This window comes from Sitodiplosis mosellana, unplaced genomic scaffold, assembly GCF_009176505.1.
Source record: "Sitodiplosis mosellana isolate CC-2019 unplaced genomic scaffold, AAFC_SMos_1.0 Smas_scaffold_6226, whole genome shotgun sequence".
In the NCBI taxonomy this organism is placed as follows: domain Eukaryota; kingdom Metazoa; phylum Arthropoda; class Insecta; order Diptera; family Cecidomyiidae; genus Sitodiplosis; species Sitodiplosis mosellana.
In genome coordinates this window covers 22,025,806-22,042,339 of record NW_022601467.1, presented here as the reverse complement: position 1 = coordinate 22,042,339, position 16,534 = coordinate 22,025,806, and the positions used below count along the sequence as shown (strand labels likewise).

General features: G+C 37.0%; 2 protein-coding genes across 2 annotated transcripts in view; one reads left to right on the top strand and one right to left on the bottom strand.

Annotated features, from left to right (window-relative positions):
• Nucleotides 1–16,534, bottom strand: part of LOC129577751 (RYamide receptor-like) — a 36,654-nt gene that overhangs the window by 5,908 nt on the left and 14,212 nt on the right. The gene's annotated exons all lie outside the window — the stretch shown is intronic.
• On the top strand, nt 3,247–6,305 carry LOC129578355 (uncharacterized). Its single transcript, XM_055466766.1, has 4 exons — nt 3,247–3,472; nt 5,269–5,372; nt 5,446–5,515; nt 5,735–6,305. The coding sequence occupies exons 1-4, from the start codon at nt 3,247–3,249 to the stop codon at nt 6,130–6,132; spliced, it is 798 nt and encodes a 265-aa protein (XP_055322741.1). The 3' UTR covers nt 6,133–6,305.

Below are 16,534 nucleotides of genomic sequence, written 5' to 3'. Positions count from 1 at the left end.
TCTCTCTCTCTCTCTCTCTCTCTCTCTCTCTCTCTCTCTCTCTCTCTGCGCGTTCATATACCGTTGGTTCATGTCTTTAGTGGCGTTTAAACTTCTCTCTCATTGTTTTGTTGAATCGCATTTAGCCGAAAAAAGAGTGAAACAAAACAACAAAAAACAAATCACACACTCTTGACACGAAATTGAGCGTTGATTAGTTCGTTCCATTTTTTACTGTTGTTCATCTAACCCTTTTTTAATTCAATTTCATTTCTACACGCTTTACATGCTCACTGTATTTACTTCTTCTTTTTTGTTTCTGTTGTCGGCATTGTTGTTGTTACTGCTGCTGCTGCTGCCGTGCTTCTTCATCATCTCGCGATGCCAACAGCCTGGTAATGCTCTTTAGATTGGCTATAGTGCCGCTTCTTTTGCGTGTGTGGTACGTGTGGTTGCGGTGTGTGTTATATAACAGTCATTGATGTACACATAATTGCACGTTCATGTGCCACATACATCATCATCATCCGCATCCCATTCTGGGCAAAAGCGATGAAAAAAAATATATCAGCTATTACGCATGTGAAGGTAATGAAAAGTCAAAAACACCATGCTGTCCGCTGCTGAATGAATGAATTTTCGAAACATTCAGCATGTGCCACCGTAACATAATTCCCTCATGTGGGTTGTTGCTGCTGCTGCTTCGATCAACCGCCATATGCAGCCGAAAAAACCAGTCATTGGCTCCCTTGAAACCACAACGACATTGCCTGACTTTTGATCATCACTCCGTTGTACTTGCGATGCTATTCTTTCTTCCCTCCGAATACATCGAGAGAAAAGAGCCGAGAGAATGTCGCATCAAGAATTTTCAAATAGCACTGGATGCCTTTGTCATACGAAAATGTTCATTTTGAACATAAAAATGCTTCACCTATTCTTTTCTCTCTGCTACTCCTTGCACGTAATTATTATTTACAGAAAAAAAAGAAAGGCATTGATTTTGATCAATTCATGGCACCGGCCGGGGCCACATAGCTATCGTTGTTTTCAGCACATTCGATTTTCGAGACTGTGACGACGACAACGACGACGACGAAGACAAAAAACGCACATACATCGAAAATGCTCCGTTCGACATTCCATAAGTGCTGTCACTCGTTGTAATTGTTGTTGCCGCTGCTGATGTTGCTGGAGTCTTTGCATAGCGCTTTTCGGTCGTATTCCTTCTCCTTTTTCTTTTTCACTTCTTCTTCTTCTTCTTCTTCTTCATGGCTTTAAGTAGCTTTTTCCAATTTAAAAAGTTACTGTATGTGTGTTGTCTGTCATGTGTCTATCTTTTCGCTTAAAACTTTGTATGTGCTTGGATGACGCTCGCTTCATTCTCATGGTCATCGGCATCGCATGATAGATGATGTTTGTATGACATCGCATGCAATTACCGAAAATCAATTTCAAAGACCCTCAAATTCTTTGCAATGGTCATTTTTCATTTGAAAGATGAAGAAGAAGACAACGACCACGACGACGTTGATGGCGATGAATGGAACGAAAAAAAAATAGGACGAGAGATCGAACCCAATTTCCCAATTTTCAGCCGCTCATTTGAATACTTTCAATTGTAATGCAATGTGCGTATACTTTTTGATGTGGAAATGAGCAACAAAACCGTCTCGAAATTCGAAGGTGACAAGAAAAATTAACGACTCGAACCGTATTAAGTAAAAAAAAGAAGGTAATATTGATATGGGTGCAGTTATGTAGGTAATTCTCTCGCTTTCGCATTCGGCCATCGCCTCTGGAAATCAACATCGACTCTTTGTCGGAATCAATATGAATATTTTGATTAACGACATCTCTTCGTCTTCTTTATTTATGGGTAAAACGTACATATGCATCGGAATGGAAGGAAAATCACTGACATTCTTGAAAACATCAAAAACCACACCAAAAGTGGAATAATGCATAACATACACACAAACTTAGAAGAAATAAAAAGGCGCATTATAAAAACGAAGAAAGAAAAAACAACGAAAAATAATGTCGTTTTCTATCGAATTGCTGCACTTTTCTTCTTTTTCTTTTATCATGCTAATCCATAGAAGGCATCTAGTATTTATCCACTATCTAAACCATTCGATGTGCATCAATTAAGTTTTATGTGAAAAATTTAACCAGCTCCTCACGTAGTGTGTGCGGTTCGTCATCGGCATCGGCATCGGCATCGCACCGCTTGCACACTGTGTGCATGCTTCTTCTCGCGTTCACCAGTCACTTTTGTCTGTAGCATCTTTCATTCTTCTTCTTCTTCTTATTTTTCTTTTTTTTTTGGTTCATCGCTTTTCGAAACGAAAATTAAATATAAAGAAAATATCTTGGCGCATTGGTATACATATATAGACTGAGCATGTGTATAACGTTTCGCTGGTTTGCTTGTTCGGTTAAATTGTTAGTAATTCATTTGATGGAACCAAATTGTACGGAATAAAAAGGTGAAGAAGGCGAGCGGACAGCAACAATAACAATAATAACAATTACCAAACCAATGCGCTGCTAAATGAAGAGAAAATCCCGATGACTCGCGCTCGCGCTCGCGCTATTGCATTCTTTTCTTTCTCGTTCGGTGTGTTTTCAATTTCGTTTGTTTGGTCGGTTTTTCGTGTGCAAGCGGTGAACTTGTGGCAGATGATACACTAGCTTCTGTTACCTTTGCTTTTCTTTAAAATTCATTTGTGTGGCTCCGGTTGTTTCTGTTGTTGCGAACTTTGCGTTGCTTCGTTTACATGTCGCTTTGCGCTTTCGTTGGTTGGCTTTTGTTGTTGTTATTGTTATTGCTGCTGCTGTTGTTGTCTTCGTCGTTGTCGTGTATTGTTGATGCGGCTTTCATTACGGCGTTTGTCGATGTACATCTGTACATCTCAATGCAGGATGCCCCACTCATAGTTCATGCACATTGTTGCTGTTGTTGTTATTTTTTGGTGAATGCTGTTGCTCTTTTCGAAAAGAGCAAGTCTTTCGTTTGGGCTTCAGTACAATCAAATTTTCGTAGATTATCTGAATGGGTCTGATGATATATAAATAGAATCACCTCGGTTGGATTGATCAGTCAACATTTAGTATCTACACAACAACGTTTGTGAGCACCGGTCGTTTTGTTGGATATCGAAATTTGTTTATTCAATCCCGAAGTAGTTTTCTTTTCGTTTCCATTTTGGAAAGCAACGCGAACGATTTAGAGAAAAAAAAACATATATCATCCGAATCAAGATGCGAGCATTCATTGTATTATCGTGTTTAGCTTTTGCCGCGGCTCGACCTGAGGCACCTATTCAATCTGGCTATTCGTACAACCGTCCTGGTGGATCCGGTGGCATTAGCACAGGCTTTTCGGGTGTCAGTGGATCTAGTTTTGGTATCGGACATGGAGGCGGCTCATTCGGTAGTAGTTTCAGTAGTGGCGGTTCATCGAGCTTAAGTGGTTTTGGCATCGGAGGTGTGTGTTAACAAAAATAAACAAACAAAAAATAATAAAACAAACAATTCGAATTCGAATGGTTCCAAGTTTTGAAAGAAAAAAAAATCAAATAGAACACGTTCGCTAGAAAATCGCGCGTTCGATCGTTTGTATAAAAAAGAATATTCCCATTTCATTCGATGCGGTCAAGTATGGATCGAAATATTGTAATATGGCGACGAACAGCTGTTTCAAGTGATGATCATAACTCTGAAACGTTTATCGAGGCAAATATTAATCGGTTCGCCATGCATCGAATCCCGAAATTCGCATAAGCTGAATCGTAACGTTTCTGAGCTGGTGACCGTCACGTATTCTGTTCGTAGTGTGATTTTTCTCCCATTCAAAGGAAAAAAGAAGAAAAAAGAAACGTAATTTTCCATGCATATGTAATGCATTTTCCAGTTTACATGCGGTGCAAGTTTTATTTTGGAAAAATAAATGGCTCCCAGAAGAACACATTGTAATACTCAAAAATGATATGCACCAAGAAGAAAATATAATAAAGAGCCTTCTTCAATCACATTCTGGGTGTTCATTCCAAATAAATGGCGAACTTGGCTCCATGCGCAAAATGCATGAACATGCAATACGGCTCACGAGAATATTTCGCTAAACATTTATTACAACTGCTGAAGATATTTTACCATTTCGAGTTAAAATTTTAATCATTGAACAACCAACGGGAATGGTATTCAAAATTCTAAATATTTCAACCATATAAATTCAGTTGTTCTAATGAGGACACATTTATTTTAACTAGATACATTGCATCAGTGAAGTTTCATTTCGATTTTCTTGGTAAACTTCAACGTTTTCCCCAACACTTCATGTCCAAAAATACAAATTAAAATCGCACGGCATCGCTCACACGACAATGTATCTACTTCAACAGTAGAATAATAGACACTCTTGTCGACAAATGTTTTCGCTCTTCCTCAGAACATTCATTGTGCATGAGCAACAGACGAGAAATAAATTTACACATGAAATGAATTTTGAGTGTTAATTAACGGGAAAACACAACTGGAAAATTTCGTTACATAAACACACAAAAAAAGTAACAGCAAAAAGTAGTTACAATTTTTACGATATCAAAGCACGCAAAAATGACGTCAGTGCACTCATTCTAAATCGTAGAGTATCACAACATTTCACTTTACATGCAAACCGTCATATATTTCCGCCGTGTATATTGCGTTTTATATGTTAACAATAGATATATAGTGTGAAACGAAAAGAAGAGTAGAAGAAGGCAACAAGAAAGCAAAAAATGAAATACACTTGCACTGTGTACGACTATTAAATATATTTTTTTCCACGCGATGCATGAATGGAAGTGAAGAAGTGCGACTGAATCAAACGGATGAAAATGATTTAATGATGACTGTGTTTTCATTGAAAATTTCCTACACACAGCAAAAAAAAATGATAATCTTTTTAATGCTATATTTAAATATACGACACAATCTCAAATATTTCTTTTACTACCAGCAAATAATAACATAATTTTCCATCAGAGTGATGAACGAATTTTCACACGCGCTGATCATTCCAATCGTCTTTCTGTCTGGATCGGATCATTGAACAGCCGGAGAGGAAATCTCTGGCTCATTTTTGTTTCAATGCATTTCAGCTGATGCAATTGTTGTCGTGAATAAATTAAAAAGAATGCACTTGAAGAAATGCCAACCAACGAAAAAAAAAATTAAAAATTCACTTAAAACTAACGTAACTTTGATAATGGTCTTTTTTCTAAATATCAATGTTCACAGGTGGTAGCGGCGGTGGTGGATACAGTGGCGGTGGATATCAATCAAGCGGTGCTGCTGTTGTACAAAAGCACATCTACGTCCATGTTCCTCCACCAGAGCCAGAGGTTTGTTTTTCGTTATTTCAAACGAATTATCGAAGATGTAATACAATATATACGTTTATTTTATTCACAATAGGATGTGCAACCACAACGTCAAATCCCAGTAGCCCAAGCCCAAAAGCACTACAAAATCATCTTCATCAAAGGTAAACATTTTTGTTTTTACTTGTTACCCTTTTTGTCAATCAAAACTCGTAAAGCATGTGTTTTGGCTTTTGATCCAGAAGAAAAAAAAATCTGTTCGTTCGAAGTGTCGATTCGATTTATCAAAGCAAAACCGCCTTTATGTCACACGAAGAAAAAAAAAAGCAAAACAGAAAAATCATTTGCACGTGTATTGTTACAATTTTGTTGTGTATTTTCAGCTCCATCGCCACCATCCTACCAAGCACCAATCATCCCAGTTCAACCACAAAATGAAGAAAAGACATTGGTCTACGTTCTTGTCAAGAAACCAGAAGAACAACAAGACATTGTTATCCCAACGGCTGCCCCAACTCAACCATCCAAACCAGAAGTCTACTTCATCAAATACAAGACACAAAAGGAATCCGGTGGTGCAGGTGGTTATCCAGCAGCTAACGTTGGCTCTTCGTCTGGTTTGGATTTGAGTGCACCAGGCCCAATTGGTGGCGGCTCAGGCATTGATTTCGGTAGCTCAGGCATCGGTAGCTCAGGCATCGGTAGCTCAGGCATCGGTAGCGGACATGGAGGATCGCCATCAACTCAATACGGACCTCCTGGAAAATCTGGACCATACTAAATCTATCCACCTAGTCTCTCTCTTTTGTAAATACTTCTCTCACTAGTTGTTTAAGATTTAAGTTTTTATATGAGAAAAAAAAACAGCAACAACAACAAATTGAAAATCAAATGAATCAATGTTTGTTAAGATGAATTAAATTGCAATTAAAAAAATACGGTGACAAAATTAAACTGTGCATTGTTTAATTATTTCATTGGGTAGTGTCAATTGTAATACATAGTTTGTCAAACACGCAAACATATGGCAGACAATTCTCTCGAAAATGGTGAATCTTAGAATCTTCAAAGCACATATACATACTACAGTATACACAATTCATTTCAAGTGAATCGAGTCGAGTCGAGTCGAATCAAATTATCAGACTTTCATTTCGATTAAATTTCCATTTCGGAATCGAAACGGAACCATCTCCAAATTTAGCATTCGATTGGTCGCATGAAGCCCAACAAACAGACGATGAGAGACACAGAGAGTGAGCATTTGATTGAACTGTATGCCATGCCATACCATGCCACAATTGAACTGATGAACGCTAATCAAACGATGGCTCTTAATTCATATCGAAATATGAAAGCATTCACGAATGCTTGGATCAGACTGAGAGAGAGAGCACCAATTATATATTGGAGAATCAATAATGAATGGTTTCATGTGATGTGAATTAAACCACGTCAAACAAATACACATAGGCAAGCAAATTTGAAATTTTGCAGTGAATTATTACGGATTGTTCATAACATTGTTAGTCAAATCAGATTGTCGGAGGTGTAAATAAGTTGAAAGTCCAAAAATGAACTCACTTTTCACAATGTGAAATATTTTGGATGGGTGTACCGCTTTGCTTCGGCAATTGTTGATGCTACTGCTGCTGCTGCGGTTGCTGTTGCACACGTTGCCTTTTGTTTTCCGCTTTCTCACTCTCTCTCTCTCTACATATAATATTGATTCAGTATTAATTCAAACAACCATGTGCTTTGCAAACCAACAACAAATCATTTGAATTATCTCATCCGTCTGATTGACGGTGTGCACAATGAATAGTCGAATGTGTGTGTGATGAGCGCACGTATTGAATATTCTCATTGATACTTATCTGATGTTCCTTTTTGAACATTTCAATTTGCAACGCTTAATGATCTGTCAACGGTTGTTGTCATCGCCGTTGTTATTGTTGTGCACACCGACACCGACACAATCTCGAAATAATTTGGCAATTTGTCCCGAAGTGGCCATTGTATGCGATTGCTTCAAACAATCGATGCGTCACATCATCGGAACATTTATTTATACGTATATAAGATTACGTGTTACAATACAATGAAGAAGAAAACACGCTCCGCTCTGCGTTCTTGAGTTTTTAGTTACTTAATCTATTTTGTTGTTTCACAACAAACTATTTTTTGGCGCACTACATGAAATGTATTTCATCAAAGTAATTTTGAAACAATATTTTTATTTGCAAAATGAATTACAAGATCTTGATTTTATTTCTTTTTTGAAATATACTGCCTTTGGTTTAAATTAAATAAATAATCATTTATTATATATTATAATATGAGCATAGAATCTAAAATCACTTTAATTCTGTTCAAGACACAGAAAATATTATACGAAAAATTAATGTAATTTTTAAACAACATTTGATAATAAAAATTTGATTGGCGCTTTGAGATATTATGCACTTATTTGTCGTTAGTGCACCTGTTTTAAATTAAATAAAAAATATGAGCATAAAATTCAAATTCACCATAATTCGTTTCATCACTCAAAAAGTATTAAGAAAAAAAAAGCAGATTAGTAGCTCTACATTTCATGTAGTGCTAAAAAGTTGAATGCAGTTGGCATTCGAGCGATCGGTAATAGAATTACGAGTACGAGTACAAGCAAAATCGTATTTTGTTGTCTTATAATCAAATTGTGTTCCCGGATTTAGAGTTGAATTTTAAATAAATCAATGATGGCAGAGTGTACGAACGCGCAAGCAAAAACGATTTAGCTTCAGCGAAAACAGTATTGAGAAAAAAAACAAACGATGGCATCGGCTTCAGCAAATGAAAAGTAGGAAGATGAGTGAATGCGAATAAATCGGTGGCCAGCATGGTAAAATGAAAGCATCGACCGACCGCCCGACCAAAATGATGAAGTGCAGAAAGAAAAGTACTTTTACATAGAAGAAGAAAAAATAAGCAGCATCGGCAGCAGCAGCAGCGGCAGCATATCGTTACCATTGTAATGGTTGAAAAATTCAATGAAGGAAACAAACCATCTTCTTCGTGTATTTTATTTGTTTTATTATTGTTGTTGTTGCTGTTCTTTACTTTCACTTCAAATTCTGCTGAATGCCACTGTTATCGTGGCCAACGTGTCTCTTACGCTCGCATTCGATCGTTCGTTCGCTCGCTAACTTCGGTCGTTTGGTCACCCGCTCTCCGGTGATATTCCAGCGATGAATCTCTTCCAAGAGATGTACTGGTATGTGTTATTTTTCTTCTTCATCATCATCATCGCCGTCGTTGTCGTCTTTTCATTTTATTTCTGATGTTGAACGACGAATATTATAGCCCGAACGGAAGGCATCGAGTCAATAGCATCATCCATGGTCTTGTCGCTTCATTATTATTTTCCATCGAAAACAAGTGGCAATATTTGATACACGATGTGCTGCGTGCTAAGATTCACCATTTACCGTAAACTGTTCGATTGGTCAAAAAACAAAAAAAAGCACACACACACACACACACACACACACAATATTCGTTGCATAAATTGTTTAATGGTTAAACCGTAGTGTACGCTATATATGAAATGTTTATTAATTTCCCATTTATAAAACCGGAGAAATCGTACGATGGCAATTCGGTCTTCTTTTTCTCGCTTAAATTTTTTTTCTGCTTTAATTCGTGATCTTCCACCGCAACACCAATTACTAGTCTTCAGTCCATTTCCAACATACAATGAATGCATTTTCATGGTCGTTTGCTTTCGATCGCTGAAATATAATATAATTAAATTACATGAAGCCATACACACATTTGCATCATCATCATCATCATCATCGCCATGACCATTCATTGTGGGGCAGACATTTGGAATCATATTTTTTGGTTATCGACAGTGTCGTCGAACATTTTGAGGAAATATGTAAATAATTAACATTTCAGATGATAACACCCAGTATATTCCAGTGTATTTCGGTTGAATGCAATAATTGCCCGGATCTATGGGATTTTGTTTCATTAAAATCAAGTGGTTTTTGAGCCAAGCCAATCAAACTGAAATGACATCATTACATCAGTGACATTCTTTTCACTGATGAAGCATTTTACGTTTATTTCGTCTCACTATTTCAAAGGCCAACCATTTCATACATTCTTTTTTCTTCTTCTTCTTCTTCTTCTTCTTTTTCCGTTTTGCGAATCGCATTGAGCGAGGGAGAGTGAGAGAAGGTTGGATGGGCGAGTTTTAGTTTACCATTAATCGTAAGTCATGACACATTTGGAGTGCGAAATGGATGTATATTTTATAAGGGCACTTTTCGTAGCATTCAAGTATGATATGCTACATATGACATTCGCAACGTCAACGCTTTTCTTTCATAATAATAATATTGATAGAAACATTCTGTATCACGTAAGTGAAACTACTAAAACTATTTCCATCCATGGCATTTTATGAGCAAAATATTACGCTAATATAGTGCAAGCGAGTGACTTTGAACGTGGCATTGTTCAGAAAGGAATAGAAATAGAAATGGAGAGAGAGAGAGAGAGAGATGTGTATGTGCGCGAGCACGATTGCAATAAAATGTAACACACATATAGTGAGTTGTATAGTTGAACGAGGGATGAATTGGAATTTTGTTTGAAGTTCTTTTTTGCGGAGGATGCTTAAATCTGCGCAATTTCCTTTCGGTATTTGTGTGTTGGTTTTATTTTTTTCATCATATTTTTATTTCGTCATTTTCTCTCTATCTCTCTATCTGTTCGGTAAAAAGGAAAACATCAATAAAACCTCAACCAAAATGGAATATGGTATAACGTTAACAATAGTCTCATATCGATGTCTGTGCATTACTCTATTCTGTTGCTGTTCTGTGTGTACACTGTACACTGTGCACAGTGTTAAGCTTGCAATCGCATGCAAACATGCATCGCATGTTTGGTTGCGTTTTGACATGAATACCCGAACACTCGTCAAACGCTCATCACACAATGAGCATTGATATACATAGATAAAGGAAAGATACCGAAATAAAGAAGAAACGACGAGCCAACATCAAATGACATTATGGCAATCATATTTTACGATTCGGTTACTGTTTCAGATGTGTTTCCCCACGTCAATTTTCCTATGTCGGACTCTGCTGTTTGCTGTTCACTGTGTGTACAGAAAAGTGTATGTACAAGTGGTACATTACGGTAATGAGCTCACCTTAGACAGAATCATCGTACATATGAATCGGGCGATAAACAACCAAGAGATAGAGTGAGCGAAAAAAAGAAGAGCGTATAGACACATCACACAAGGGAAAATGTGTATTTGAATACACATCAATAGATGTGTGGAAATGTGTTTCGAGATAATGTTAAACAACAGCGAAATGAAATGCCTTCGACAGTGCGGTTATATGTTATCAACAAGTAATTGCCTTGCAGCTATCCAACAAAAAGACATTTGTGTTTTATCCACAATTCACATCGCAATGGGTAAGAATAATAATACCAAGTAGCTGCAAAACGGTACACGTAATTCGCCACTGACATCAACGCCGCTGCCGCTGCCGCCTCATCCGTTGAACACAAAACGCCAGACGTGAGAAAACTCACACATCAAAAACCCAATGCTTGGTTTCACCGCTTTTATATCAAACAGATTTTGAAGATTTACCATTTGATTTCGGACCATTTATTTTTCGAATTTTACGTAACGCGCGTGCACAAAACACCATTCAATTTGGTGTTTTTGAGTGTATGTGTGTGTGTATGTGGCTTTTTAACCACAATTTGATCCCGATCCAATATAGTAAACGACGCGTTGCCAATTATCCACATCAGTCGTTGTCCATTATTTTTCGAAGAGAGCGAGCGCGAGAGGGAGATAATTTATTATGCAATAAATTTGGGGCGCCAAGTGTTTTGACTTTATTCGGTGTCGTGTAATTTCACTTCACTTACTGACCGACATATTTGTAATATCCCTTTGCTGACAAATATTTCTATTTCACAGCCCCAAACAGAGCAACACCACTTGAGCGCGTCATCGTAAACAAACACCGAAAACATATATACATATATGCGAATACAAACACAAGTGAAACAGATAAATTTCGAGATTAACATTGACACGTCCGTGCTTGTGCTTGTACTACCAAACACATGGGACAACTTTGTGAATTATCGCTTGTACTTTACAGTAAATTTACTATAATATTTCACGTTGGAATATTGAATTCTTTCCAACTCTGAATATGTTACACTTCAGCTACTACATATAATTGAATTGAACCTTCATTAAATTCTGTTTGTTTAGATTTAATATTGTTTAATATATAAAATTGAAAGAGAAATAGATAAATACTATTTCCACATTTTTGGTACGCTGTTCCATGCTTGATGACCAGTGTTTACCCATCGTTTTATGATAATAACTGGTCGATCTTTCAATTTACGTGAACGCAACTTCACATTGGGAAAATGGTTTGGGCGTGTGCATTTGATTGAAATGAATGAGTTCTGACAAACAATTTGTAAAGTAGACATTTCGACATCATCCCAGTGAGAAATTGGCCGGAGGCGTTGAAAATTGGGTTAATCTTGAAAAGCAAAATGAGACACATCAACATCCATAAAATATTTATGATACGTTTGATGATTCGAAGCATAGCCAATGTTTCAAAATTTTGGCATGTAAAACGACACATACACATTGCCTAGCATGCTTGATTAATTTGAAATGTGAAAATAATTTGTGCTGCATTAGTCATTCTCTCCTTAATTTTCAGTAAAAAGGTGGTTAAAATATATCCCGAACACATTTCCCACATTTCAATCAATTTAAACGGTGGATAATAGTTTTCTAGCTACCTAGTTAAAATACGTGGGCAGTTAAAATTTCATCGCAACATCGCTGGAAGGGAACCCTTACAATTCGGTGCCGACCAAAGTCGGACCGAACATTTCCAAATTATGATGTCCATTTATTTTTCGTATGGTCAAAGTAATTTCAAACTTATTAAAAGCTTTTTTGAACTTTACAATTTCCAATGAAAAACCACCTCGTTAAGGTTTGAGGTTGTTTCAGAATAAAATCAGATGGTTACCAAATTGCATAATACATTTCTCTTGTCTTCTGAAAATCCACAACTTTTGGTTTTCTTTTTTTTTCAAACAGAAAAAGCACGTACGGAACCAATTACGCCACGAAAAGTAAAAGAGGTGTAAATATTTGATGGTAGCAAACAAAAAAAACAATGAAGCAAAAAATACATTGGTTTGGAAGTGCATTTTGCAGAGAAATTTTCCAGCAATGGCCTATGGATGAATCCTTTTTGTTCATTGGATGAAATGAGTATTCATTACGAAGCGGCGAAACGAAATAAACACAACCGTGTCTCGACTGTTGAGTGAAAATCAGAATGAAAATCCCTTTGAGATTTTTTTTTTGTTTGGGACAAAAATACAAAGAGAAAACGTTTAAATAAAATATAAGTGTGTAACTCATTTCGATATGCATGAGCCCAAAACACCATGAAAATCAAAGTCAATTTTCATGTGATTTCCAAACGATATATGCTACGATATCTTTGAGAATGGGTATAAAAGCTAGCGTCAAAATATGGTATTTGACTGAAATTGTGGTCTGTGTGTTTTGAAGAGTAGACGTTACCGCATAATAGCGATTGCAACCCCGCAAACATTGTTAAGCTGTTCCTCGGTCATAGTCAAAGTAGTTTTTCAAGAGCAACAAAAGAACCAACATTGTCTGTGTGGGTATGAATGCGTATGCGTATGTTTAAGAGCTTCTACGGACAATAGCTGAAAGTCTCATCAAATATTACCGAAGCAATTTCGAGTTAAAGAGCATTGAACAGAAGCTCAACTGATTGAGCACAGCGTCCAAATGCGCAATTTCACTACATAAAAAGACAGGCGCCGGCAAAGTCGAAACGCTAACAATGCTCGGCTGAAATTGCCTTAGAAATAGTTAATGAATCGTTGTTTCAGCATTTTAAAGTGCAGTTGTAATGCATTGCGTACGGAAAGTTGAGGTTAAATGTCACGTACATACACAACGTTTACTTTCACCCAGTCCAAACGCGCGATGTTGCAATTCTATTACTTCACGTGTTACTTCATTTTCGATTGCAATTAGGCCGTTAAAGAGTGACCCCGGACTGAACATGAAAATCTGAGGCAAACCCTTTTCAATGCTCAGTTCGTCGCGTTCGCTCTCCACCTCCTTCTATCTGGCCGTCTCTTTGATAATTTTCCAGAATCAGCCGTTTCATTGCATCGTTCAACATCAACATCAACAACAGCACCACCAATTGTAATTTATTTGAAGCATGTGATGGCCTTTCGTCTCTTTATGATATGTTATGTGTGGGTTTCCATGATGAATTTGTAATTCAAAGGAGCAACCACAAAAGGGTTGATCAACTAGTTATTACATATTAAACAGCCGTTACAATGTTGAATGCCAGCGATGAAAAGAAAACTGCTAAAGTCTACGACGAAATATTGCTTGATATAAATTCGGTTTTATAACCGACATTGGTAACATTTTAACTCTAGGTTGAATGGGTTGTTTCACTGTCGTTCGCTCTCGCCATCCTTCTCTTCCACCCATTCAAAACGAATTAACTGTTTTCTAAATGAAGCAACTTTAGCATCCAACATCATCTCGTCTCTAGAATGTGGTTTTTCTGTTATATTGCAAGCACACGTCGCTCAGACTACTCTATTCTCTCTCATTCTGCTCAACCAAAATAAAAAAATATATGATGGAATAAGATGCTGTGGTATGATCTTGTTTGGATCCATGGCCTTTTAAGCATGTGGCAAAACGACCAAACCTAAGTAAGAGTGACGTTTGCTCCCTGAGCACATTCCTTCCGCATACTTAGATGCGTGCCGTTCGAAATATTTTACCCAAGAATTCCAAAGTTTAGTCAAAGTTTATTAATTGGAATTGATTGATATGAAGATCTAATGAAATATGGGATCACTTAATAAATTGACGATGCGCACAGTACAGTTGCACAGCATCCAAGCTTAGATACGGTTGAAACAAATATCAAAAAACCATTCATGCGAGAAAGGAAATGCGAAAGAGATGCAGAGAAAGAGACAGAAAAAAAAATATCTATTGAGCATTGCTCGTGAGAAAAGTGCATGCGTTCGAAACCATTTTTAGAAAACGAACATTTTACTGGTAAACCATTCGATGTGATTTTGTATTGGCTATAGAAAGGAACAACTGCTCTTTTCGGAATCAAAAGTCGCATCGATGAATTGCCATTATGTATGTACGTACAAAAAGCAACTAAATAATCGAAGAGCAACCGCAAGCGCAACCAATGGATTGAAAAGCCAAAATTGACGGAATGAAAAATACCAAACGACACAAGCACACCAAATGCTCGCAAACAAGAACAACAACATCGTCGTCGTCACCGTCGTCGTCACAACAAGAAATCTCAGGTGATGCTAATAATAATGATTGTGATTGTCGAATAAGTGAAAGTATGGTAAATGACCTTACGAACGAACGAACGAGCGAAAAAAAAACACACACGAAGTGTACACTCTGCACAGAGAGCAATCGGTACGAGCATTACACGCGGAATAAAAAGTACGAAATGGCAGAAAAAACGACACAACACGAGCCAACACACAAAATAAAATAAAACAAAGACAGAAAAAGAAGCTACGAGTTGGTAAATGAAGTTGAATAAAAAAACGGGCAATGAAGAAAAAAACATTTGGTCATCTTCAATCTTGCACACGAATATTTCACGCGCACACGGCGCTGTTGTTGTTGTTGTTGTTGTTGTTTTTGCCGCCACTGCTGCAAGTGAATGACGAAGAAAATTTCTTGAACCGAAATGAAACCAGTAATAATGAAACACACGAAAAAGTAGCCAACAAGTAAATAAAAAATAAAATTGAAGCGTAAATAAGCCTCTCGCATGCCATCCATTTGTACATGCGAACGCATGTAGGATCTTTACGTCAATTTATATGGTGATTTAGTATAATACTGATTATTGTCGCCAACACTCAACTCAATTGCCTATAGACTATCATCATTATTACTATTGTTATTACCATTGTTATTATTATTGTTGAAAATATTTTGTGGTTTTTATTTCCTGACCGTGTCAGCTCGTTCCAAAACACACACACACACATTTCATAGGCCTATACCGTAAACCCGTCGAAATGAGATTGGTGATGAAAATTTCATAATGTGACTCGATTAAGTCGAATGAGAAGAAACAAGAGAAAAAAAAAACTGCTAGACAAGAGAGTTTTTAAAAAGATTCACACAATTTTTTCTTCTTCATTTTTTTTCCGATTTCGTCAGATATAATAATAAAATAATGTGACGGTATATTTATATTTTGGATGAAGATTAAGCCGTACCATTTTGATTAATAATTTCCATCGTGTGGTGGTGTTGTGCTTGTGAGTTCCGTGTGATGAAATAAGGAAAAAGGAATTTTTTTAAAATATTCATTTCGTTGATGCGATGATATTATTGCGGATGTAATAAAGACAAGACACAACTGCTGCTGTTTGTTGCCACCGCCGCCACCACCATACTCTTGATGATGCTCTTCTCAGTTTGGCTTGAAGTGCCAATAACAAAGACCGGTACAAATGTGTACACAACCGCAAAACCGACACCAATTTTGTTTTCGAGCGTGTACTTTGCGTTGCATTACAAGTAAATTCGACTTCAAGTATTTTATAATTGCTTCAATGAATTTGGTGTGTTGACGGTCGCATTGTGAACTCGATCAAGTAAGAGAAGGCAAGTGCAAAGGGAAAGAGAGAAAAAAGTGAGCAACAATTCAACCTGATTCTGATAATTGATTTGAAAGACTTTTAAAAATGTTGAGGCATTTCGAAGTGTTTCAAGGTGATTCAACCGCCGCTGAATCGGTATTAAATGGTCAATGACGACCATTTCTAATTAACTATCGATAATGGTATACTATATAAAGGTCAACTTTTTCCCTTATAGTACGCATGGACTGCTGCCTCTCAACCTCTATCTGGGCTGAATGCAAGGAGTCACACGTACTGGAAATAATCGTATGTATTTTAAATGGGTTTACTTGACTACTTGGATTTCCCATAAGCGAACTTTATGCAACCAAACAAAAAACGTT

Coding starts and splice junctions, on each gene's coding strand:
- LOC129578355 (XM_055466766.1), top strand. CDS start 3,247: ATGCGAGCATTCATTGTATTATCGTGTTTAGCTTTTGCCGCGGCTCGA. Junction 3,473..5,268: donor AAGTGGTTTTGGCATCGGAG/GTGTGTGTTAAC, acceptor CAATGTTCACAG/GTGGTAGCGGCGGTGGTGGA. Junction 5,516..5,734: donor CAAAATCATCTTCATCAAAG/GTAAACATTTTT, acceptor GTGTATTTTCAG/CTCCATCGCCACCATCCTAC.